The sequence below is a fragment of the Acomys minous genome (genome assembly GCF_964271855.1).
Source record: "Acomys minous genome assembly, chromosome: 4".
Lineage (NCBI taxonomy): Eukaryota > Metazoa > Chordata > Mammalia > Rodentia > Muridae > Acomys > Acomys minous.
The window spans coordinates 99745521-99770617 of record NC_140486.1 but is presented as its reverse complement, the minus strand read 5'-3'; the positions used below and the strand labels follow the sequence as shown (position 1 = coordinate 99770617).

Sequence of the window (25097 nt, the reverse complement as noted above, 5' to 3'; positions counted from 1 at the left end):
GCTATAGCCAACAACGCTTCAATTGGGTCTCGGTTGTAATTTTTTTTTTTCTTTTTGAGACAGGGTTTCACTATGTAGCTTTGGCTGACCTGGAATTCAGTATGTAAACCAGCCTGGCCTTGAACTCACGGAGGTCTGCTCCCAAGTGCTGGGTATTAAAGGTGTGGGCCAGCACACATGGCTGCAATATCATCTTCTTAGAGAATTATTCCTTCTTCAATCTCAAACAGTAGCCTCCCATCTCTTTGTTTCTTTACCTTGTGTTTATGTTTTATTTTAATAGATAAAATATATAAAAATAAAACAATAACTTATAAATAATAAAATATTATATTTTGTATTGGTTTATATTACTATTACTATCACTCTGTTGTGTGTGTGTGTGTGTGTGTGTGTGTGTGTGTGTGCACATGTGCCATGGTGAGTGTGTAGAGGTCACAGGACAACTTCCAAATAGGTTTTCTCCTTCTACCATGGGATCTAGGGGTCAAACTCAGGTCATCAGGTTTGTTCAGTCCGTGGTTTTATCTGCTGAGTCATCTCGTTGGCCCTTTGAGTTTTATGTTTATTGTCTGTCTTCTCCAAGGAAGGTACAAGTTCCTTAAAAAGACTTTTTTGTCTGCTACTGTACCCCTAGAACCCAGGCCAGTGTTTTGGCATGTAATGACTACCCAATAGTATTTGTTAAAGGAATTAACAATATTGACTGCTTCTTACTTTATAACTTAGATAACATTTATATGCTTTAAAAAAAAATTCAATCTCTGGGCAAGCATGGTGGCACACACCTGTGATCCCAGTAATGGGGAGGCTGAGGTAAAAGGTAGTAAATTAGAGGCCAGCATTGGTTATGTAGTGAGTTCCAGGATGGCTTTGGGTGACACAGAAAGAAAGACCGTGTCTTAACAACAACAAAAAGAAAGAGAAGAGAAAGGCCCATCTCAACACAACACAAAAGAAAAGGCCCTCATCATCTTTAACGGGGCTTGCATGGTATCCACCTAACATCCGGACAATTGGTGATGAAGAGCCCAGTTCTGAGACATCTAGTTGAAGGGCCACAAAAGTAAGTTTGGGGCCTAGAAGGCTCTTACTCCACATGTATCCGCCTGGTTAGTAATTCCTAAAGTCTCTGGCTTCTCTGTGGACCAATTTAGCCTGAGGTTTCTCTCCCCATCCTTGGGTATTTTCATATCTCCATGTCTCTCTTCTTTGCCAATTAGACCAGAAGAAAGAAAATTATAGCTTTGAAGATTTTGGTTCATGCCCATGAGCCAGATGGCAGGTTAGTCACCTGGAGATTCTAGGATTTTTACCTAGGTGTTAAGGGAGCCTCTTAAAAAACATCTATCTCAAAATAAATTTTCTACCATTGGCCACAGTAGCTATAATTCCCCATTGGCCACCACTTTCTGGGCAGGATTGCTATATGACACACTTTTAATCTTAATGGTGACCTGTTTGTGGTTGTGAGTGCTCCTGGAGGATGAAGTGAAGAAACGCACTGTGATGTCCAGACAACACTGGGGTCCCTTGAAATCGAATCTGTCGGTAAGTGAGGCTCTGGCTTTCTCTACAGCCACTGTTCAGTTGGTGAAGACATGGATTTAACAGAGGTTATTGCTTAGTCAGATAAGAATGATGAAGCTGAGGGGGACAAGAGGGACGAGGCATATGCAAGGGAGTGATTTGGGCTGGTAATGGAATTAAGACTGGAGAGGAAAGAGATAAAGACACAGGGAGGGGTGAATTTTAAGAAGCGGTATGCCCATACATATAATTTTAAGTAGACACAGGTGGGCTTGTGGGGCTATGAACATGCCACATGCAAGAAGAAGCTGAGCCTGAGATTCAGAAGACTCTTAATTCCACCACTAGAGCGCCCCCATGTGACTTCATCTTGGGCAGGGACCCCAGAGGCTTCATCTTCCTTTTCTTCACCCTGGAAGAGAGAGGACCATCTTGACTCCTCTGTAAAGCTGCTGAGGGAATCAAAGTAGACAAGGTCAGAGCTGCATTATAAATTACGAAGCAAAACTCAAGTGTGGTGGTCATGTCTATAATCCTAGCACAGGCAGATCTCTATGAGTTCAAGAGTGTGTAGAGTGAGTTCTAGGTTAGCCTGAGTCACGCAGTGAGAGCCTTTGGCAAAAAAACAGAACAACAACAACAACAAACAAACAAACAACCCCCCCCCCAAAAAAAACAAAATTAAACCAATTAATCAAACAAAGAAACTCATTATCTTGCTTTGCGGCAGCAATTCTGGGCCAAGCACTTACGAAAGTTTTTCCTCTTTGAAAAACTCTTACTATTCCTCATCCTCACTGGGCAGATGAGAAGTCGGGGGCGCCTATGTGCTTGTAGGTCTTAGACATGGGTTTTTACTAGACTCTGGTTCCTTATATTTCATGACATTCCGAGTTCTACCCAGAATGCCCCAGGCCTTTATCTCTTGCTCAAGGACTCATTATTTTTGGGTTGCTGAAGACAGCATCTTTTTTTTTTTTTTTTTTTAAAGACAGGGTTGCTCTGTGTAACCTTGGCTGTCCTGGACTCACTTTATAGACCAGGCTGGCTTTGAACTCACAGAGATGCATCTGCCTCTGCTTCCCAACTGCTGGGACTCAATTCCACCCACACTCCACTCCCTGCTTGCTAACCTCAGGAGAAGGTGTTGCTGCTCCGGGGGCTTGATTTCAAAATCTTCTGCCAGCTGTGAGAGTCAGCTAGGGCATAGGATTGTGTGGCTGAACACCAGTGTGCAGATGCTAGTCTTGGCCCCTTCCTTTGCCTAGCCCACTCAGCTCCTCTGTTTGGATCCATACTAAGCTCTTGGATACTTGCCTGCTATTCCTGTAACAGTCAACAGGTTAGGTCTCCTGGGACACAGTGTTTTTTGGGTTTTAGTATTTGTTTGTTTGTTTACTTATCATTCCCCACTAAGAACCACCAGAGAGGAGAGAGATTGGGAGTGTGTCTCTCACAGATTCATCTTTCTGCCCAGTGGCTGACACACAGTCCTGAGACCCCAGCCATTCCTGGAGGGGTGGCATGGTAAGCAAGGATTGGAGGCCCACTAGGTCCAGAAGGCTGGGGTAAGACAAACTCAGGAGTCCAGATGTTCACAGCAGGTAGTGAAACAATGTTAGATTTGGGAGAGGCTTCCACATGTGCTTGCTGGACCGGGGCAGGGTTGGGTGGGGGTGGGGGAGGGGTGGGGAAGGGGGGGGAGGGGGAGTGCACCTACCAGGATTGGAGGCGAGGTAGGACAAAGCCTAGGCTGAGGACAAAGCCATGTCTGTCCCAGGGATGTGAATTCAGGGGTGACCAGTGGCAGGGATGTCACTAGAATTTGAGCATTAAATGTAGACACTGTCCCTTTTGGCTGATTCTCCAAACCCTGTACCCACTATGGATACAGACTGCTGGGGCTCCGGTGTGCCCTTCTTTCAGCTGCCAAAGGGCAGCTCTGGAAACATGTCCTTCTATAACTCGGTCACTCACACCTTGCTCACCTGTCACACCTTTGTCTGACCTCCCATTTCAGCTATGTATTAGCAGGAGAGAAGGAGAGAGAAAGGAACGCTCCACGGGTCTAGATTTGTTGGTCTGGGTTGTACACGGGCCAGGCACATTTGATATCTTCAACTGTCTTTCCACCAGGCAAGATAGACAAGCAGTTAAAGGCATGGTTGGAGCTAGGTGGTCCCTGCTCAGAATATGTCTGCTTCTGCTCATGACCTTGAAAAGGTCACCTAACCTCTCTGAGGGTCAGTTTCCTGTGCTGTAAAGTGTGGGAGGCAGCTACCTAAGGGGATTGCATAGGAGAAGGTGGTGCATGGCACCCAATAAGTGCATATTAAATGGAAACCAAACAAAACAACAAAGGCTTCCGAGTGGGAGATTGTACTACATTTACAGAAATAGGAGCTTGGGAAGCTGAGGCAAAGAAACATGTCTCCAGAGGCGAGTTCTCTGTTCCAAACCTGCTGCCTCACAGCATGGAGCTTTGTTCTCTGAGAAGCCAGATACCCTACATAGGCTGCTGGTTCCTGGGGCCAGGACTGTGTCTGATTTCATTGACAGTGGCTGAGGAGGCTAAGAAATACTTCAGCTGGTGGCTTTGCCTGGCATTGGGTGAGGCAAGTCAGGCTCCCTCCTTCCCAGACCTGGGGAGTTCCTGAGTCTTCAAATATCTATAGCTCTCCCAGGTTAACTCATTATCTTCTCTTATCATTGACATTGGGGGGCTGAGAAACTGGCAGGGGGCTCCCACATGTGGGAAGCACCCCAGTGTGTATGTAAGGTGATGGGATAGGCAGCTTTCAAGCATTCTTTCATTCGACTCTCATAGTCAGTCATCCCAGGAGAGGGCTCTTATTATCACCGACATCTCACAAGGAAGGGCATCAATAAAAAGGTTAAGACTCTTGTATAAGAGGGATGGAGGCACCCTAGGCCTCAGATGGAGATTACTTCTGGATAAATCCCATTCACCTAAAAATCATAAATCAAAGGCCTTAGGTCTTATTTAAAAAGCCAATGGTGTGTTATGCTTATGAATAAAACAGCCTCATTAAATGTTAAAAAATATTAACCAGGCATGGTGGCATATGTGTGTGTGTGGTATGTTTGTATGTATGTATGTATATGTATGTATGTATGTATATGTGTGTGGCACGTATGTATGTATGTATATGTGTGTGGTATGTATGTATATGTATGTGTGTGTATATATATATATATGTATATATATATATATATATAGAGAGAGAGAGAGAGAGAGAGAGTTTTGTTTTTTATTTTTTGAGACAGAGATTCTCTTTAGCCCTGGCTGTCCTGGAACTCACTCTGTAGACTAGTCTGGCCTTGAACTTACAGAGATCTGCCTACCTATGCCTCTCAAGTGGTAGGATTAAACGCGTGTGCCACCGGGCACATCCAAGTCTACACCGAGAAACCCTGTCTCGAAAACCCAAAAATCAATCAATCAATCAATCAATCAATCAATAAAGGTGTATGCCGCCCCGCCGCCGCCAATTCTCTACCTCCCCATCCCCCACCCTTACCAAAAATAATTTCTTTTAAGGGCTAAGGATGACGTTATAGTAATAGAGCACTTGCTTAGCACATGTGAGGCCTTGGGTTCAGCAAAAAATGATAATAAACAACAAATAAAAACACGAAACACAGTCATGCAAAAAAAGCACGCAACCAGTACCATAATGAAGAGTGGCTACCAAGCCTCCAATTGCATCTACTTCCATCTCCCACCACAGAGATCCATTATCCCAAATTTGGGAATAGCATTTCTCCTTGCTGTCATTATCTCTGTATTATTTTCTTTCCTTCCATCGCTGTTGGCTCCTCATTCCTTTCTGAACATACACGGGTTATTATCACACTCTGCCAGACCTATGGCATCCCCTCAAGTCCTTCATTGGGTGCTTAGTCATTGAGCAGAGCACTAGAATCTACCCACATCTACTTCCCCCAGAGCTTTGGCACAGCCCCCAAGAGCCGGTGCCTGTTGGTCCTCAACACCACAAGTAAAAGCTTAGACACAGGAGGTGGGCCAAGGAGCACAAAGTCCATGATATTGACTTTCATCTAGAGAACCAGAGAAGGAAAAGGGGATGGAACTTGTGTCCAGGCAAAATACAGGTTTCTTCAAAGCTGTCCTCTGCCTGCCCAGTGTGAGTGCATCTCAGGCCACTTAGGGTGGTCCAGTGTGTAGAAGGCCAGTGCCCACTTGGAGCTCTACGGCCTGCAACATGAGACCCAACCGGAGGGACAGATGCCCTATGATAAAACCATCAGTGGAGGAAATGACTCCTTCCCCCACATTTTTAGTGAAAGAGAGGCTGGAAACCATGTGCCCCACGCAGTGTTTGTGACCTGGAGATGGGTATTCAATCCTTGTCACAGCCTTGTCTGCTGCATTTCTGAAGAGCTTTGGGGTTAATCATCACCACCTTTTCGGTTCTGCAACCAATTCCAACTCCAGATCTAAGATCCTAGTCATACATAGCCTGAGTCTCAAGGTCACACACTACATTCCTTTCCACAGCCGTAAGAAGCATGCCCAGGCAAGCTGATAATACGTTCAAGGCAGCTTATCAAATGTCACTACACCATGACCAAAAACAACTTGGGGAGGAAAGGGTTTATTTTATTTTACACTCTCAGGTCTCCCCTGAGGGTAGTCAGGGCAGGAGCCTGGAGCTGAAACATGAAAGATGCTGTCTACTGGTTTTCTCTCTGGCTTATGCTCACCTAACTGATTTTGTACAGCCCAGACCTATCTGCTTTGGGATGGTGCCACCCACAGTGGGACGGACCCTCCTATGTGACAATCTCTCGCCCCAGAAAATATGATCTAGGAAATCTTCAATTGAAGTTCCCTCTTCCCAGGTGTTTTAGTTAAGAGTTTCTATTGTTGTAATGAAACACCATAACCAAAAAAATCAAGGAAAGGGTTTATTTGGCTTACATTTCCACATTGTAAGCCATTACTGAAGGAATCCAAGACAGAAGCTTCAACAGGAACCTGGAGGCAGGAGCTGATGCAGAGGCTATGGAGGAGTGCTGCCCACTGGCTAGTTCTTCATGACTTTCTCAGCCTGCTTTCTTAGAACCCAGGACTACCAGTCCAGGAGTGGCCCCACCCACAATGGGCTGGGCCCTCCCCATGAATCACTCATTAAGAAAATGCCCTCCAGGCTTTCTTACAACCTGATCATATGGAGACTTTTTTCCATTTGAGGCTTCCTTTTCTCTGATGACTCTACCTTCTGTCAAGTTGACATAGAATTAAGCCAGTACACCAGGTCACTATAGGTTGTGTCAAGCTGACAATAAAAATCAACTAGCAAGCAGGGCGTGGTAGCACATGCCTGTAATCCCAGCAATGAGAAGGCAGAGGCAGAGGCAGAGGCAGATGGATCTCTGTGAGTTTGAGGCCACCCTGGTCTACAAAGTGAGTCCAGGACAGCCAAACAAACACAAACACAAACACAAGCCAGCATACTGCACAAGCCACAGCTGTTTATAAGCACCTTATATTATCTTGTTTAAACCTAAAATGTGTGTAGTAGTCATTGTACCTACCGCAAGCCCCATGGGGACAAAGCTTGCTCATTATTCTATTATTGGCAACCCAAACATTGCCTGCTATATTCATCAGTCAGTCAGTGTTTGTTGACGGAAGTGTTATACGGATGCCTGTTTTATAGACGTGGAGATGAGGGTTCTAGAAGATCTGTGTCTTGCCCAAGGTTACCTCGCTAGTAAACAGAGGGACCAGGCTTCCAACCCAGGCAAGCCTGAACAGAAGCTGGTGCTCTGGCTCCCTCAGATCACTACCCTTCTTGTCCATGGTGGTGCCAGACTCCACCTCCTCTGACCTGCCAAGTGCCCCAAACCTAGACAGTGACTCAGGCACCCTCAGGGCCGGGAGGGGATGATTGCTGACAGCTCCTCTGCCCTGACTCTGGGATAGGGCACGTCAAGGTACCAGATAAAAAGCAGGGGCCTGAGCCAGGACAGACGCTTCTTTGGGGGATAATCTTTAGGCTGCTACTGCCCTTAGGAAGAGTCTCACCGTATCTCATAAGGAGGTGTGTCGAGGGCCTAGGAGAGGCCATCGGGAGGCCTGAAAAGAAAGTCACTGGCCAATTTGGCTGGTTGCTCAGACAGATAGACATAGTGTTCCTTTCTGTTTGGTGTACTAGGCAGCCCACCCTGGTTGTCTGTGGCTATCTCCTTCTGGTTGTGCCTCCTAGCTAGCACACACATCTCCACACTCCCTTTGGCGTGCACGGACAGGCCTGGGTGGGATGGGATGTGGATATGAGCACCACCCAGCTTGGCTCCTGGGGACTCCTTCCCTCAATGCAAGGAAATGCTTTCATCCTTTATACTTGTAAAGCCAGGTACAATTACATCCTGCACGTCGACTCATGAGACAGGTTCCCAGCTTTGGGCCTCATCTCTGCTGTGTCAGGAGTGTGGCTGTCTCCAAAGCTGTATTTCTTGTCATCTCCTTCTGAGATGCCACCTCCCTCTGCTTGGTGTTGCTGTTGCCATGCCTTCCAGCTTAGGTCACAGACACCTAGAACCTGGGAGCTTCCCCTTCACTGGCTTCCCCTGGGTCCTAGCTCCCATCTGTCCGTATGACTCATTTGGCACTTGGAGTGAGCTGCCTTGAACAGTAGCCCGAATCTGTGAACTTATGCTTTTACATATGGATCTTCTTGCTGCTGCCCTAATTCCCTGCCTAGGTTTGATTTTTTTTATGTGTATTTGAGTTCTAGTGTGCACACGCTTCAGGATTCGGAAGGTACCAACAACTTTTATGGACTGCAATAGCAAGTCTTTATCTGATTCTCCTCTTGGCAGCTACCAAACCTAATATCATTTTGTGTTTATCTTTTTTTTTTTTTAAACTTCTGAGGCAGAGTCTTGTTAGGCAATCCAACTTGGCCTTTAATTTATGATCCTCTTGTTTCAGCTAGGTGCTGGGATTACAGGCACGTTCCACCTGTATGTTTGTTGTTTTAAAAGACTTCTTTCCTTTTTTTTTCTCTCTTTCCCTCTCTTTCTTTCTTTCTTTCTTTCTTTCTTCCTGGGTTTCTCTATGTAACAGCCCTGGCTGTCTTAGGCTTGCTTTGTAGACCAGGCTGGCCTTGAACTCACAGGAATCCACTGCCTCTTTCTCCCCAGTGCTGGGATTAAAGGTGTGTGCTCCGATGCGTGGCTTAAGACATATTTTTAAAAGCCTTGCATAGTGGTGCATACCTTTAAGCCCAGTACTTGGGAAGCAGAGGCAGGCAGATATCTAAATTTGAGGCTAGCCTGGGCTATACAGAAAAGTTCTTTTTCAACAAACCATACAAAAGATTTATTTTAAAGTGTATTTGTGTGTGTGTTTGTGCCTATAAGGTGTGCACAGAGGTCAGAAGAGGTCATCAGCTCCCCTGTGGCTGAGTTTGCAGGCAGTTGTTTTGGGCACTAGTACTGTAGATGCTGGAATTCAAATTTGTGTCCTCTGTAAGAGCAGCGAGAGCTCTGAACCACATGATCTCGGTTTAGTTTTTAAATCATTTTTACTGTTTGTTTGTTTGCTTGTTTACTTGTTTGTGTTGAGCCAGAGACCCTCTAAGTAGTTCTGGCTGCCCTAAACTTTGTTTTGTAGACCAGGCTGGTCTCAGAGACATAGAGATCCTCCTGCCTCTGCCTCCTGAGTGCTGAGCTTAAAAGGTATGCTTTATCTCACAACTCTGGCCCCACTGATCGTTTTATTTTAAACATTTTATTTTTCTTTCTTTTTAAATTTTTAATTATTTTATTTTTCTTTTATGTGCTTTGGGGTTTTTCCCTGCATGCACGTCTGTTTGACGGTGTCAGGTCCCCTCAAAGTGGAGTTACAGTTGTGAGCTGCCATGTGGGTGCTGGGAATTGAACACAGTCTTCTGGAAGAGCAGCCAGTGCCCTTAAGCATTGAGCCATCTCTCCAGCTCCCCCTCTTTTAAGACAGGGTTTCTCTGTGTAGCCCTGGCTATCCTGGAACTTATTTGTAGACCAGGCTGGCCTTGAACTCAGAGATCCTTCTGCCTCTGCCTCCCAAGTACTCAGATTTAAGGTGAGTGCCACCACTGTCTTTAGACAAACCCCACTTATCCACTCCCCCACTACAAATGCCTGACTATGGCTGTGCCCACAGCCTTGCCTTCAGTGTGTCAAACTTTTTGGACATTGTCAATCATTCAAAAAGCAAAGTACTTTCTTGTAGCTTTCGTTTATATAACTCTTTTGTTATAATGGGACTGAAGATCTTTTCATGAATTAGAAGCCAGTATTTCGTCCTCTGTGAGCTACCTGCGACCTTTAACAATCTGAAAAATTACACTGGGTTTTAGGCTCGGTGGCTTCACATCTGCAAACCCAGCTCCTGGCAGGAAGATCAGAGATCAAGCCTTTTCTCAGGTACATCCCGAATATTTTACCACTCTAGAAAATGGAGAGACTGGGAGAATGGAACCAACAAGTGAGGTAGACTAAAGTCTTGTGCAGTAGCCAACTCTTTATTCAGAGCATTTATACTCTGAAGGTTTATACTTTATAATTTATACTCTGAAGGTTAAGAGGAGTCACAGGAGTAAAGTGTACACTTGTAAGGCCAACCACATGTGGCGGTAGACAAGGCACATGTGGCAAAAATGTGCTTTTCCATAGAGGCATATAAATAAATAACAATAGCCTGTTGCAATGAATAAACTCACTCCTATCTGCTACACCTTGGAGGGGCACAAAAACATAATCCAAGAAAAGTTACTTAATGTTTTGAAGAAACTGAGGTCACAAGATTATGGTCTTGGTCTCCTGGCATTTTCTCACGAGCACTCAGAAACCTCCTCACACAACCTCATTCTTGGACTGTGTTCCAACATCCCCTCCCTCCAGAAAAAAAATTTATAAAAATTACACAGAGTGCTAGAAATGCAGCACATTCACATAGAAGGCATGAGACCCTGGGTTTGATCCTCAGTGTTAATTTTTTATTTGTATTTTAAAATTTTTATTATTTTTTTAATTTTTTAAAAAAAGATTTATTATTTATTATTATGTATACAGTGCTTTGCTTGCATGTACGCTTTCAGGCCAGAAAGGGCACCAGATCTCATTGTAGATGGTTGTGAGCCATCATATGGTTGCTGGGAATTGAACTCAGGGCCTCTGGAAGAGCAGTCAGTGCTCTTAGCCTCTGAGCCATCTCTCCAGACCAGTGTTAAATTTTTAAAAAGAAGTTTGTCTTACAAATTCTTTGATTTTCTTTTTCGAAAAAAGAAAATTAAGGGGCTGGAGAGATGCCTCAGTGGTTAATAGCACTCACTGCTCTTCCAAAGGTCCTGAGTTTAATTTCCAGCAACTACATGGCAGCTTTCAACTGTCTGATGCCCTCTTCTGGTGCACAAATGTAAATGCAGACAAAGTACCCATATACATAAATAAATACATCCAGAAGAGGACATCAGATCTCATTACAGATGGCCGTGAGCCACCATGTGGTTGCTGGGAATTGAACTCAGGACCTCTGGAAGAGCAGTCAAGTGCTCTTAACCTCTGAGCCATCTCTCCAGCCCATAAATAAATAAATCTTTTTTTTTTTTTAAGTAAGCCTTTATCTGCTTCTGCCAGGTATGTTCCATACATGTTCCTTTGGTCTTATCTATATTTTGTCAAAAATCTCATCTCCTTTGTTGACATAATGCTCTTGTGTGCATGGTTCACCCTTGTTCATTCAAATGCTGACGTCTCTACCCCATTATCTGGTCTCAATCCAGACATTGCATTGTGATGTTTATTCTAAGTATCACCTGTCTCAAGTTGTGTAAACACGTCACCATTTGTTCTCTGTATTGCCAATAAAAACAAACTAGCCAGTGCTGAACAGTAACAGAGAATAGGGTGGGACATCCTGGTGAGTAAGGGGAGGAGAAAGAGAGGAAAGGATGGGATGGAGTCACAAGGAGAAGACCGGGAAGCACCAGCAGGAATGAATCAGTAAAAATCAAGTATAATGTGGGAAATCTGAATGAGAGGAAACTATACAGCATTGTGCTGTAGGGTAATTAAATAGATCCTAGTCTCTCTGTGTGGTTATTTGGGTATGGTATAAAGCTAGTTAAGGAGTAACTGTTGATTTCACTAAAATAAGAATTCAATATTAAATATTAATAATCTTTCAACACTCCTTGAGCAAAACTTGGAATATTTGGGGGTAATTAACTTTTGATTTGTTTAAACCAAATATAAACCTTTCTCTTTTTGTATTTGTTACAAAGCCCGGGCCAGTCTCTAATTTTTTTTTTTTTAGATTTATTGTTTACACAGTATTCTGTCCACATGTGTGCCTGCCCACCAAAGAGGGCACCAGATCTCATTACAGGTGGTTGTAAGCCACTATGTGGTTGCTGGGAATCGAACTCAGGACCTTTGAAAGAGCAGAAGGTGCTCTTAAGCCCTGAGCCATCTCTCCAGCCCCCAGTCTCTAATTTTTTTATCCTTCCATCTCAGCCTCTAGGCTTATGCACACCCTTCTTGCTTTCTTGTTCTTCTTGCTGTTGCTTTATTTTTGTTGATTTGATTTTAGACAGGTACTCACTTTGCAGCCCAGGTTGGTCTGAAGCTCACTATGTAGTCTAGGCTGTTCTTGAATTTGAGGTAGTCCTTCTCTCTCAGCCTTCTAGAGGGTTGAGACCATGGGTGCAATCCACTACACCTAGGTTTTCTATTCTTTAAAATTGAAAAATCACATTTATTGTGGGTATGTGTCTGTGTCTGTGGGCACACTTGAGCCATAGCAGGCTCCAGATCAGCGGAAAACTTGCGGAAACCAGTTCTCTTCTCCCCTGTGGGAGGCAGGATTGAATTTAGGTCACCAGGCCTAGTGGCAAGCATCTTTACTCCTGAGCCATTTGTCACTGAGCCATCTCACTAGCCCTGGCTTTTCTATTAATATCACACACCTGCTAGATAACTGTTGAGATGAGAAAAGGAAATAGCAAAAACTTGTAAGATTTTGGAGGAATTGACTTACTCTTGATTTGCTTAAACCCAATATAAGTAAGCCCTTGGCCACTGGGTCAGCAAGGACTTCTATTGCAAACAGCAGAAGCTAATTCAAGTAAATAAAGCCAACAAGAAAACAAAACAACAAAAATCTAAACCAACCATTTCCCTCCATCACCCTCAAATTAGCAACATATGGAATTCATATTGACTCAGTCAACACAAAGGCTGGCATACATACCTCAGCAAATAGCAGCACCAAATGGCAGCCCAGTCCCTTCCCATCCCTGGCAGTAATCATTAAGTCCGCAGTGGAGACTGACACTTCCTCCTCCAGCCACAAGAGGCCGCTGCAGGCCCCAAGGCAGCCTGCATCACACAGAAATAAATTCTTAGCCACCTTCACCTTCTCCCTGCCTCGCTCCAGATTTAAAGTCCCACTTAGCAGCGGCACCTCCTTGGCAGACCTCGTCCTGTGCCCGCCTCCTCAGACCAGGGAAATGTGTGAGAGCTACAAGGTTCTGTGGTAGATACTATTTTTGGGGGGTAGGAGGCGGGGTTGGTTTTTGGAGACAGGGCTTCTCTGTGAAACTTTGGCTGTCCTGGACTCATTTTGTAGACCAGGCTAGCCAGGAACTCCCAGCGACCTGCCTGCCTCTGCCTCCATGAGTGCTGGGACTAAAGGTGTGATGCCACCATGCCTAACTGACTTTATCTCTTAATAGTAGGCCTGAAACAAGCACAGTTCCCTAAATTTAGGTAGGAAGTCTCCAAATGTAGGCAGGTAGTTCAGAAGGTGGGCAGCCAGGAAAAGGGGACAAATGATTGCCGCCTTCTCCTCTCAGGTCCTGCTCAAGCTATTACTTTGATGCGATGTCCCCAGGTCACCCATCCTCAAACACTGACTGGACTCATACAACCATTACTGCTTGGGTCAAGTGTGACACCAGAAAGCCCCGGGCTCATAACACCTATAAACCATGCTTCATTTGGCTTTCAAACAACCATAGCTGCTACCTATATTTAAGAAGGAGACCAGTCCCCGGAAGTTCCCACAGCAGCATCAGATTGCAAGGCCAGGTCTCCCTGCTCTTGAGTGTCCCAGTCTTAGCAGGGACTGGGTCACATTTTGTGCCATCCCCGCCTCCCCTCCCCCCTTATCCCTCCCCCAGTGCTGGGAATGGAGGTTAAGTAAGGTCTGTCGTCTGCTAGGCAAGCACTCTACTCCTGCACTGTGCCCATAGCCCCGATGCTTAGTACATTCTAGAAGCATCCACACTAAACAGAAGACACTCCACTAACGCCCAGGAATCGGCCAGATGGAATAAAACAAGAGCCAGTTCTGGAAACGTCCCATTTTCATGAGGTCTGAATCCAGGAATCATTCTGAGGTGGAATAGATCTATTCAGGGTCCGCTGTGGAAGCAGAAGCTTGAATCTAGTAATTTCCCTTCCCTAGGCCCTTCTACCCCACCTCTCCTAGGTATCAAAACTATTAATAAGATTCTCCCAAGTATTATTTCGCCTTCCAACTGACATTTTTCAACTCTGACTAAAGACTAAGCGGTGTGGGGCTGACGAGGACAACGGCGACACAATTCTTATGCTGTGGAATTTACAGTCTAGTCCGGGAGGAGGAGGATCATCAAATAAATGTTAATTTGTGGCTCTGACAAGCGCGGAGAAGGAAATGCCACGAGACTCTATAAAAAGCAGCTCTGACCTACTCAGAAGAGCCAGGGCAGCCTCTTTTGAAGACTTGGATTTGGAGCTAGGATATGAAGAAGGGGAGGAGTTAGGCCCAGGGGATGGCCTCAGGGGTGTGTGTGTGTGTGTGTGTGTGTGTGTGTGTGTGTGTGTGTGTGTGTGTGTGTGTGTGTGTGTGTGTGTGTCTCTGTGTGTGTGACACTCAGAGATCATGAAGCATGTTCAGAGGCCAGCGACAGGGGGACAAGGCGTTTGCGCATAGTTTGCCGACCGCCTCTCTGACTGTGTTTGCGAGAGTGCGTCATGGCTGGAAGGATGTACCAGACTTCAGCCTCCCAAGTCCCACCTGGGAATGACGTCGCCTGGGTGCAAAACTAAAATAGACGGCTCCTCCCCCATCTCCCAGCAGTCCCTGCAGCGCCCACCCCCGCCCCCCCGGCGCCCTCCCCTGTTTGACCGGCCCAGCCGGCCCTCTCTTGGTCTCTAGTAGTTTCCACGGTGCTGACGCATGCTTGCGCACACAACTCAGTCTGGCGCGTCGTACGCAGCAGCCGCGAGCGGGGCTGCGGGTGCCAGGCGGTTTCCCCGCGGGGGGCAGGGGCGGGACTCCCCGCAGTGGAGGTGCGGCCCCAGCTGGGTCAGGTTGGGGACCTCAGATCGGGTTGCTGGAGTTAGGAGGTTCGGGTAGGGCTCTCTGCCGCGAGATAGCCCTGGGCACCGGCCTGCGGGATTAGATAAAACTGCGAAGGAGCCTAGTCACCGGCTGCAGGCGCGGCTCCCCGGGCCGGCTGCCACCTCTCAGCGTCTCCTGTCCGCCGGGGGCGGGCGCTGCGGCCGCAGGGAGCCGCGGTACGTCCGTCAGCCTGACCCCTTCTCTCCCGCAGCCCGGAGGAGGACCGCCTGACGGCTGAGTTGCCATGGCATCCTACTACGAGATTCTAGACGTACCGCGGAGTGCGTCCGCTGATGACATCAAGAAGGCGTAAGTGCCTCGGCTGTGCGGCAAGGAGGCCCTGACCCTTGTTCCCCGCCCCCTTGAGCGCCAGGGGCCCTTTTGAGGGCTGCTTGTAAGGAGGAAGGGAGACCCTTGGGAGAGTATGGGGACCAAGTCCAGCGAGGGAAGAAGTGCTGTCTTTCGCTGGGGCCCACTATACACTCCCGCCCCGCTTGCTTCCCCTCTCCTCTAGCTTCTGCATGTGGGCTTGCCCAGGTGGCAGTGCTGAAATGCCCAGCCTCTGTGAGGTAGGCCAGTGTCCCCACACTCTTTGTGGCTATAGATCACTCTATCCAGTGAGTCACAAGAGAGGATTTAGGGTGGAGGCATCCCTCTTTGCCTTATATTCCTGGCACAGAGCAAGGAGAGGACCCCTTGAATACATGGCTGCAGTGGTGGGGGCCATTCTGGGATCAGAGCAGTTAAAGGGTGTTGGATGCCAGAGAGGCTAGGGAAAGCCTGCATCGTTCTGTTCCCCTCACCCTCGCTCTGCACTCACTTCCTGCAGGTATCGAAAGAAGGCTCTTCAGTGGCACCCAGACAAGAACCCGGATAATAAGGAATATGCTGAGAAAAAATTTAAGGAGGTGGCAGAGGCCTATGAAGTACTATCTGACAGTAAGGCTTGGGGTCCTGCAGGACCAGCATGCCCCCCCCATCCCCCACCCCCCACTTCCTCATCTATGCTCATCTCACTCCTTCCTAGAACCTAATCTCCATCATCTGCTCTCCTTCATGCCTTTCTGTAAGATAGCATCTGTCTGCCCCCCAGGGTCTGGAAAGCAGTATGGGTCCTGACCAGGGAAGGGTACAGCTTTCCTGCCTGGAGGCTTGTCACCACCCCCACCCCCACCCCCGTTTTATAGGATTAGCAAACTGAGGCTGAGGGAGATGAAATAATTAGTGCATTTTCGTGAGCTAGAATATGAATCCTGGTCTGACAGGTAGTTGGTTAGTTAGTTTGTTTGTTTTTTTCCTGTGCTGAAGATTATACCTGGGCATTGTGCATGCTAGGAAAGCGTTCTACTGTTAAACCACAATCCCAGACCCAGGTCTGTCATTCATTCATTCAGAAATTATTCTGACTAGACATGGTTATAGTTCCAGTATTCCAGAGGTAAAGGCACAAGGGTCTTAAGGTCATAGGTCCTGTCTCAATACGTAAGCAAACCTCAAAACAACAACCCCACGGGCTGAGGGTGTAGCTTTGTTGGTAGAGGTTTTGATGACATTCACAAGGCCCTGGGTTTGGTCCCCCAGCTCCGCATAAACTAGGCCTGTGGTGCTTGCCTATAATCCTAGGAATGCAAGGGGAAAGGGGGGCTGTGTCACAAGTTCAAGGTCTCCCTTGGCCACACATTAAATTCAAGCCAGCCTGGGCTACAGGAACAGTGGCTTTAAGAGTGTACTTCTTGGCTATGGGTGGTGGCTCACCCCGGTAACCTCAGTGCCTAGGAGGCTGAGGTACAATGACCTCCAAGAGTTCGAAGCCAGCCCGCATACAGAATGAGACCGTGTCTCATAACAAAGCAAAACCCACGAATGATCCCAGAAAAATTCCCTACACCAGGCATTTTAGGGGTGCTGGGGAGACAGTGGAGGACAAGCAGGCCTTGTCCTCATCCTGTGGGCCTGTCACATTCCAGTCCGAGGAGACTGACGGTAGCCAGGTAAATGCAAAGACAGGTTACACACTGAGGACGGTATTTTAGGGGAGAGCAGCCGCACTTGGGAAGAGTGGTGCGTGCTGTGGTTGCCGTCTTCGCCAGGCTTGATTAGACTAAGCCTCCTGGTAATAATATGGGAGGGCTTGGCTGATGTTTGTTTACTTGTCTGTATTGGACCCAGTGTCTTGTTCCTGTTAGGCAGGGTCTCCACCACTGAGGTCCACCTCAGCCCCTAGCTTAGCTTTGTCACTGTATGTGTTCGGCACTATGCGAGGCAGTTTTGTGAGTTAATCTTGTTTCGTTCCCTCAGTTGTGTTTAATGTGTCTGTTGTACAGATGAAGCCGCTCCCCGGGACACCCTGCCATCTCCCCCCACCCAAGTTACATTTTCTAAAACTCATCCTAGCCCAGGCCGGGAGATAACTATCCTAAGTGGAAGAGTGACCAGGTCTCTTTTTTCCAGAGCACAAACGGGAGATCTATGACCGCTATGGCCGAGAAGGGCTGACAGGGGCAGGTAGGTGGGGTGGTGGGGTGCCAGGATGGAAGTGGGTCAGGGAGGGAGGGGCAGGCAGATTCCTGCAGAGCATGTTCTTTCTACGGTTCCGGGCCTTAGGTGGGTCTCCTGCCTCAGGGCCATATGTACACTCTAAGCCCCCTCCTCATCCGGACTCTCCTCCAGGAACTGGTCCCTCTCGACCGGAAACTGGCGGTATGGGACCTGGTTTCACCTTCACCTTCCGTAGCCCCGAGGAAGTCTTCCGGGAGTTCTTCGGGAGCGGAGACCCTTTTTCAGAGCTCTTCGGTAAGTAGACTCAGGGTAGTTCAGCTCCCTCCTCCGGCCTCCTGTCTGTCCCCTGGGGACCACTCAGGCTAGAGGCTGAGAAGGGGTTGGAATTTCACAGGCAGAAGAAGATTTGGGGTTGTAGGCGTGAGCCCAGGGAAAGCTAGGACAGAACCTCACACATGCCAGGCCTCACGTGACACACCAGTGGCACTTCACAGACCGCCCTTATTAGATGACAACAAGAACACATTGTTAAACTTCCAGAACAGCCACCAGTGGGACAAGACTCAAAGCATTATGTGACAGCCTGGAGCAGCATTACACATTACAAAAGATACCTTTTTTTTTAAATGAATAACATATGTCCAGAATTCTACATCCCTAAAACCTCTTGTAAATCCTGAGAGGTGAGTCATTTTAATTCCCAGTTGCAGATGAGAAAAACAGAAGCATATTAATTAGCTTAAGAGACACACAGGAAAGGATGGCACAGTGGGTGGCTAGGAAGGAGCTCCGTAGGACAGGCACGGATTTCAGCCCCCAGCACCACAAAACAAAACACAAAGGTAACTCTGGTGACTAAAAGACTCCTTCGGCAAGCGTGGTTGCACATGCCTGTAAAAGACAGCTCTTGAGAGTGGGCCATGGTTGGGCACACATTTGATCCCCTGTCTTCGGGAGGCAGAGGCACTCTCTTGTGAGTTCGAGGCCAGCCTGGTCTACATAGCAATTTCTAAGCCAGCCAGAGCTGTGCAGTGAGAACCTATCTTTAAAATAAAATAACTTTATAAACTTGGGAGGTGGGGGCCCAAGATCAGGGGTTTTAGGTCATCCTTATCTACTAAGTTTGAGGCTAGCCTGAGTTCCTGAAAGTCTTTTTTGGGTTTGTTTTTTGTTGTTTATTTGTTTGTTTTTGTTTTTGTTTTTTTCGAGACAGGGTTTCTCTGTGTAGCCTTGGCTTTGTCCTGGACTTGCTTTGTAGACCAGGCTGGCCTCGAACTCACAGAGATCCACCTGCCTCTGCTTCCTGCCGGAGTGTGTCATCACTGCCCAGCTTTGATTTCTAGGCTTTAAAGCCACACGTTTTTTTTGAGGTAAGCTCTTCACCAGTGACTCATGTTCTTGCAGATGACTTGGGCCCCTTCTCAGAACTCCAGAACCGGGGTTCCCGACACTCTGGCCCTTTCTTCACCTTCTCTTCCTCCTTTCCTGGCCACTCTGGTAAGCACAGTCCCGGTCCGTGTTTGCAAATCCCAAGTCCTGGAATCCCAGGAATTGGCTTTGCTTTTGCTAGCCTGGGCAGGTCTGAGTGAGGCCCCCAAGATCCCTGTTTCCGGTGATGGTTGTAAGTAGTCAGCAGCATCTCTCTCTCTCTCTCATCGCCTCCCTCCACCTCCTTTGTCCCAATGCCAGATTTCTCCTCCTCGTCTTTCTCCTTCAGCCCTGGGGCTGGTGCTTTCCGCTCTGTTTCTACATCCACCACCTTTGTCCAGGGACACCGCATCACCACACGCAGGTGAGCGCTCGTTCTGGGGCAGGACACGGGGAGGGTCTGGGGATGAGGGGTAGAAGCTAGCGCTGTGTGAATGTGGTGTCTTGCCCTGGGCACGGTAACGGCCAGAGCCTGGACAGTGTCTGCTCATGGACTGAGCTGTGCCTTCCTCCACAGAATCATGGAGAACGGGCAGGAGCGGGTAGAAGTGGAAGAGGATGGACAGCTGAAGTCAGTCTCCATCAATGGTGAGCAGGGCTCCTTCCGTCTCCTGGGGAGGGGCTAGTGGGAGAACAGGGTCTCAGATGGCTAGCTAGTTGCCATCATCATGTGGGATGCCTTACATTTGCAAGGCTGATCACTCTGTGTGTGTGTGTGTGTGTGTGTGTGTGTGTGTGTGTGTGTGTGTGTGTATGTGTGTGTGTGATGCTAGGGATTGGACCCAGAGCCTGAGGCATGCTAGGCAAATGCTCTACCACTGAGCTAGCCTCAGCTTGCACTTTACTTTTTTAAAAGGATATGCATGTATACAGTGCCACTGTTGGATTTTCCCTTTTCTTTCTTTCCTTCTTTTTCTTCTTCTTCCTCTTCCTCCTCTTCTTGTTCTTCCCAAGGCAGGTTTTCTCTGTGTAGCCCTGGCCATCCTAGAACTCACTCTGTAGACCAGGCTGGCCTTGAACTCAGAGATCCGCCTGCCTCCACTTCCTTGAGTGCTGGAATTAAAGAAGTGTGCAACAGAGCTCGGCTTTCCTTTTCTTCTCTCTTTCTTTCTTTCTCTCTTTCTTTCTTTCTTCCTTCCTTTCTTTCTTTCTTTCTTTCTTTCTTTCTTTCTTTCTTTCTTTCTTCTTTCCCCCTCTCTGCATGAGCCCATAAATGCACCTGTGGAGTCCCATGGTTAATGTCTCTCTCCTTTGCTCTTGTTCTCAATCTCTACACATACACATATACATACATATATATTTATTTTATTTTTGATATGTGTAGTTGTGTGTGTGTGTGTGTGTGTGTGTGTGTGTGTGTGTGTGTGTGTCCGTGTGTCCGTGTGTCCGTGCAGGTGCTCACAGGTCCGGGACACATGCAGGTCCCCTTGGAGATGGAGTTACAGGCAGTTGTGAGCTTCCAGATGTGAATTCTGAGACTCAGACTTGGGTCCTCTCAGGCAGCAGTGCCTGCTCGTCACTGTTGAGCCGTCTCTTCAGCCCCAATGTATTTACTTTTTGAGAATTTCGTACCTGCACGCAGTGTATCTTCATCAGATTCCTGCTCCATCTTCACCCTCCAACCCCTTCCAGGTCCTACCTGCCGTGCCCCGTCTCCGTTTCATGCCCTCTTTTTTTCTCCCTGCCTTATTTTTTGAGACAGAGTCTCTCACTTGAACCTGGAGCTCACTGGTTCAGCTTAACTGGCTGGCCAGCAAGCCCCGGGGATCCTCTTGTTTCTGCTTTTCCTGCACTGGACTTACAGGTGTGCACTGCCACACCCGGGTCTTTTCATGGTTGCTGGGGATTTGAACTTCGGCCCCCATGCTTGCACAGCAGGCACTTTATACACTGAGCCATCTCCCCAATCTTCCTGCATTCTTAACAGGGGAGCAAAGCAGTGTAGATGATATATACCCAGTTTTTTGTTTGTTTGTTTGTTTTTTGAGACAGGGTCTCTCTGTGTAGTTTTGGCTCTCCTGGAGCTCACTCTATAGAGCAGGCTGGCCTTGAACTCCCAAAGATCCACCTGTCTCTGCCTCCCAAGTGCTGGGATTAAAGGTGCATGCCACCACCACCTGGCGTAGTTACTCAGTTTTTATTTGAGGGGTTTGAGCCGAAGCATGTTGGTGTGACCCTCACTTCCAAGTAGCCTCTGGCTCAAGACTACTGCTTACCAAAGAAAAGGGATGAGTTAAGCCAGGAATCAAAATCAGATGTGTGCGTGTGTCTGCGTGTGTTTGCGTGCGCACATGTGCGTCCAGGTACTGGAGTATGAGGCAGAGCCATGAGCTACAGTGCCAGTCCAGGAATCAAACCTCAGTCACTGTGGCTAGCCACTTACCACCAACACTGAGCACTGTGGCAAGCACTTCACATGGACTGCCACATTTAGTCATTGGAGCAAGTTTGCATGTGTAGACTATTCCCATGTTGTTGTTTTTGTTTGTTTTTTTGAGACAGGGTTTCTCTGTGTAGCCTTGGCTGTCCTGGACTCACTTTGTAGAACAAGCTGGCCTCGAACTCACAGCGATCCATCCACCTGGCTCTGCCTCCTGAGTGCTGGGATTAAAGGTGTGAACCACCATGCCCGGCTGACTATTCCCATGTTATAGACAAGGGAGTCACAGGGACCTGGGTACTGTGCCTGAGGAGGAGACACAACCGCAGCCTGGGACACTGGTTGTAACTTTGTAACCTAGTGCACGTGGGTCATTCCCAAAGAGGCTGTGAGAGGTCACGTTCATTACTGTGTGAGGCAGCCCTGTGCAATGCTCTACCTTGGGTTTGGAACCTGACGGTGGATGTGACCCTTGCAGGTGTTCCAGATGACCTGGCTCTGGGCTTGGAGCTGAGCCGTCGTGAGCAGCAACCTTCAGTCACCTCCAGGTTGCTGGGCACACAGGTCCAGTCGGCCCCTGTCCCCCGTCGCTCTGACAGCGACCTTTCTGAAGATGAGGACCTGCAGCTTGCCATGGCCTACAGTCTGTCAGAGATGGAAGCAGCTGGGCAGAAGCCAGCAGGTGGGCGGGGGGCACAGCAACGACGGCAGGGGAGGCCCAAGGCCCAGCACCAAGATCTTGATATGGGGGGCGCGCATAAGGGGGCAAGGGGTGACGCAGCCAAACCCAGCCCATCCTCAGAGGAGAAGGCCTCTCGCTGCCTCATTCTCTGAAAGCCAGGCTGAGCCTGACGTGGTTCAGGTCCTGACTCAAGAGTCTAGCTCACTGTCGGAGAGCGCAGAGTAGGGTGTGGCCTGAGCTGCAGGATTCCAAACTCTGTCCTCCACGGGTTCCCCTTCCAGGCCTACCATCCTATAGCGTGGACAAGGATTTACTGTACTCTGTCCAGAGCTGATAGGTCCCTGGGTAAAGCCCAGGATTCAGAGCGTCAGGGCCATGGAAGGACCTGTGGAGCCCAGAGAGAGGCACTGGTTGGATCTGGCACTGCTGAGGGACATTAGGGGTTTGGGGGTGGGCCTTTGGTGCCCAAGTCTTTTTCTGCCATCTATGTTTGCTGACACTGTCAAGGAAGGAGGACTTGGCCTGGCATGCTCTGAGCTTTAGTTGGCAGCCCCCCCATGGGGAGCAGCGCAGGCCAAGTGGTGCCTCTGCTGTCCTTGCCGAGCTGCAGACCTCCCGGGCTCTGTGCAGAACTGCGCTCTCACCCACCCACCGGCTCGTCTCTCTGTCTCTCTGTTTCCCTTCTGTGGCTGCTCTCCTTCAGCTCTGCTCTCTGCAACTCCCTGCGTTCACGTGGCTCGCTCTCATTGCTGCTTGGCTAGGACTCCCTTCTCCTTTTCTTTGAAGCCCAGGAAGATGCTGGGACCAGTGGGGCCGTAAGATCTTCTAGGGAGGCTAGCTAGGTGGGGTGGAAGCCTCTCAGCCCTCCAGAGTCTCCACCAAAATCAACTGCTCTTCCCTTCTTCTTGCTGCCTCAGCCTGCCCTGGCCATAGGACTAGGCAGAGGTGAGGCCGGCTATCCTTGGAGAGGTGGGCTAGGGCCAGGGTTGACCCCAATGGGAGGGCCTAGGTGGGGACTGTCTCTGTACTCCTTGCCCAGTCACGCACCAGAGCTCAGGGGCCATGGCCGCAGGGTTGGTGTAGGTGTGCATGCTCAGCTCCATCCTCCATCTGCTTGCAGCTGACCCTCTCTCCTGTCACCCACCCCTGCTCTCTCCCCAGATGTGTTCTGAGCTGGATATCCTGGATACAGAGTTGCTGCAGTTCCAACAGGACAGCGCCCTCCCCAATGTGCTAGGAGGGGACACTACATTCTTCTTCCCTCACTTAATGCTGAGTGTAGTAGAGCTGGGGCCGGGGTGGTGGGTGGGGACTGAGTGGGAGGCATCTGTAGTCTTAGCCTCTGACCGCTCTTCCCTGGGTGCTTAGCGCTGTCTCTTGCGGATTACAAATCCCAGAGTGCAATGCACCCTGGCCTCATTTCTGATAGCTCTTATCCCAAGGGAAGTGGTGCTCACTTACAAAGCTGTGCTTCTTGGGATATGTAGTTCATGCCTGGCCAGCCTGTCACTCTCTCTGAATGGGGGAGATCTTGTCTTTCCTCTTGTCCCTGGTGAGAGTTGTAGAGGAAGGAGAAAGACCAGGACTTGATTTCCTATGACACTTCTTGCTAGACCCAGGTTGGAGTGAGCAGACCAGAGTCCTGTAGCGTCTGAGAGGGGTTGTTTTTCTCTTGGGCAGTCTGGGGTCTGAGGAATAAACGAGTGGGGCAATGGGCTGAGCAGGCCGGGAATGGTCCTGGATGGCTGTGAGCTGGCAGAGCGTGGGAGAGAAGGCTGCCTTGGCTGGAGTGCGTACGGCGAGGATTGGCATGCGGAGCAAGTGTCGGACATACCGCTTGAATGGCTTTCTTTGGCCTCTGATCTTGCTGCCCATTCTTTCTTACCATTCATCCGCCATGAGCCACCCGTCCTCCTGCCTGGGAGCCCAAGGGCAGCAAGGGGATTGGTGGGACAGGCTGCCGCTGGCTTCTGTAATTCTGAGCCTCTGACACCCACCAAAGCCAGATGAGCTGAGCTCAGACTGAGGGGAAATGGAAGCAAATAAAACTGAGTTTTGAGAGCTCGGTGCCCTATGTTCCTCCTTTCCACGGTGGCCTGAGAGGGACCTTCCGGAACTACGAGATGACACTTGTTCAGGCCTCACACCCTCCTTCACATCAAACAGCTGGAGGCACAAACTCTGACTAGGTTGTCTTCCCCAAGTGTGTCCTGTGACACACACACACACACCACTAACAACAACAAAAACCTTAAATTCTTGGACCCCTGCTTCCAGGGCCCCACAACTAGCTTTACCCTGAAGGTCTCTCTCATAAGGAGACCTACTTCTCAGTTCTCTGTAGCACAGCCAGGCCCAGACTAAGTTGACTGGAAGCGTGGGACTCACAAACATATGATACCTGATGATTTTTTGTTGGTTTGTTTGTTTTGTTTTGTTTTTTTGAGATAGGGTTTCTCTGTGTAGCCTTGGCTGGCCTAGACTCACTTTGTAGACCAGGCTGGTCTTGAACTCACAGCAATCTACCTGGCTCTGCCTCCCGAGTGCTGGGATTAAAGGCGTGAGCCACCATGCCCGGCTTGATACCTGATGATGTTAAACAGCACCCAAGGCCCCTAGACTAAACCTCTCCAGGGGTCAGGGGGTGGGGTGGGGTGGGGGTGGGGTGAGCCAAGAGCATGTGGAATGTCACCGAGTGTCCAGAGCCAGGGATGAAGGAGCCGAGAACTCCTCCCCACTTACTGTCGTCTCCAGCCACAGGGCTCTTTATTGTGTTCTACAAAATGATGTGGCCTGGGTTCCCTCTCCCTAGAATTCACTGTCAGCTTCACCTTCAGGAGTCAAAGGGCCTAGCCAACTTCTCCAAGCTAAAGCCACAGCCTACCCCTGAGGGGGAAATTCCAAGCCCTCGCTCGCCCTGAGCATCTGCTGGGACTTGCAGAAGGGCGCTTTGCACACTTGGACCCTTTGTCTCCCAGAACATTGAAGCTGAACCTCTACAGAGAGTCGGTAGGTGGGATGGGGTGCTGTTCCTCACCCCCAGCATTCAGAATTCACCCCAGGTTTTCATTTGAAGTCCAGCATGAGCAAGTGGCCCCAGGCCCTGGGTTCAGCTCACCTCACTTTTTGCATCTGGAATCACTGAGCGCTAC

The 25097-nt window shown here is 48.7% G+C and overlaps 1 protein-coding gene and 1 long non-coding RNA gene across 3 annotated transcripts; one reads left to right on the top strand and one right to left on the bottom strand.

Moving 5' to 3' along the window:
* Positions 1-1746: 1746 nt before the first annotated feature.
* On the bottom strand, positions 1747-13088 carry LOC311595643. Its single transcript, XR_014778513.1, has 2 exons — positions 12818-13088; positions 1747-1982 (listed from the first exon to the last, which is right to left on the bottom strand). It is a non-coding gene; the product is annotated as an uncharacterized lncRNA (long non-coding RNA).
* A 1630-nt stretch (positions 13089-14718) lies between these two features.
* DNAJB2 (DnaJ heat shock protein family (Hsp40) member B2) lies at positions 14719-24006 on the top strand. Of its 2 annotated transcripts, XR_014778511.1 has the most exons (9): positions 14719-15265; positions 15786-15895; positions 17408-17461; positions 17627-17749; positions 18860-18952; positions 19145-19247; positions 19401-19471; positions 21742-22890; positions 23107-24006. XR_014778511.1 is itself a non-coding variant. In XM_084778528.1 (8 exons), the coding sequence occupies exons 1-8, from the start codon at positions 15201-15203 to the stop codon at positions 22095-22097; spliced, it is 975 nt and encodes a 324-aa protein (XP_084634654.1). In that variant the 5' UTR covers positions 14719-15200; the 3' UTR covers positions 22098-24006. The 2 variants fall into 2 exon arrangements, 1 of the variants encoding a protein (XP_084634654.1); XM_084778528.1 differs by having other exon boundaries at positions 21742-24006.
* The last annotated feature ends 1091 nt before the right edge of the window (positions 24007-25097 follow it).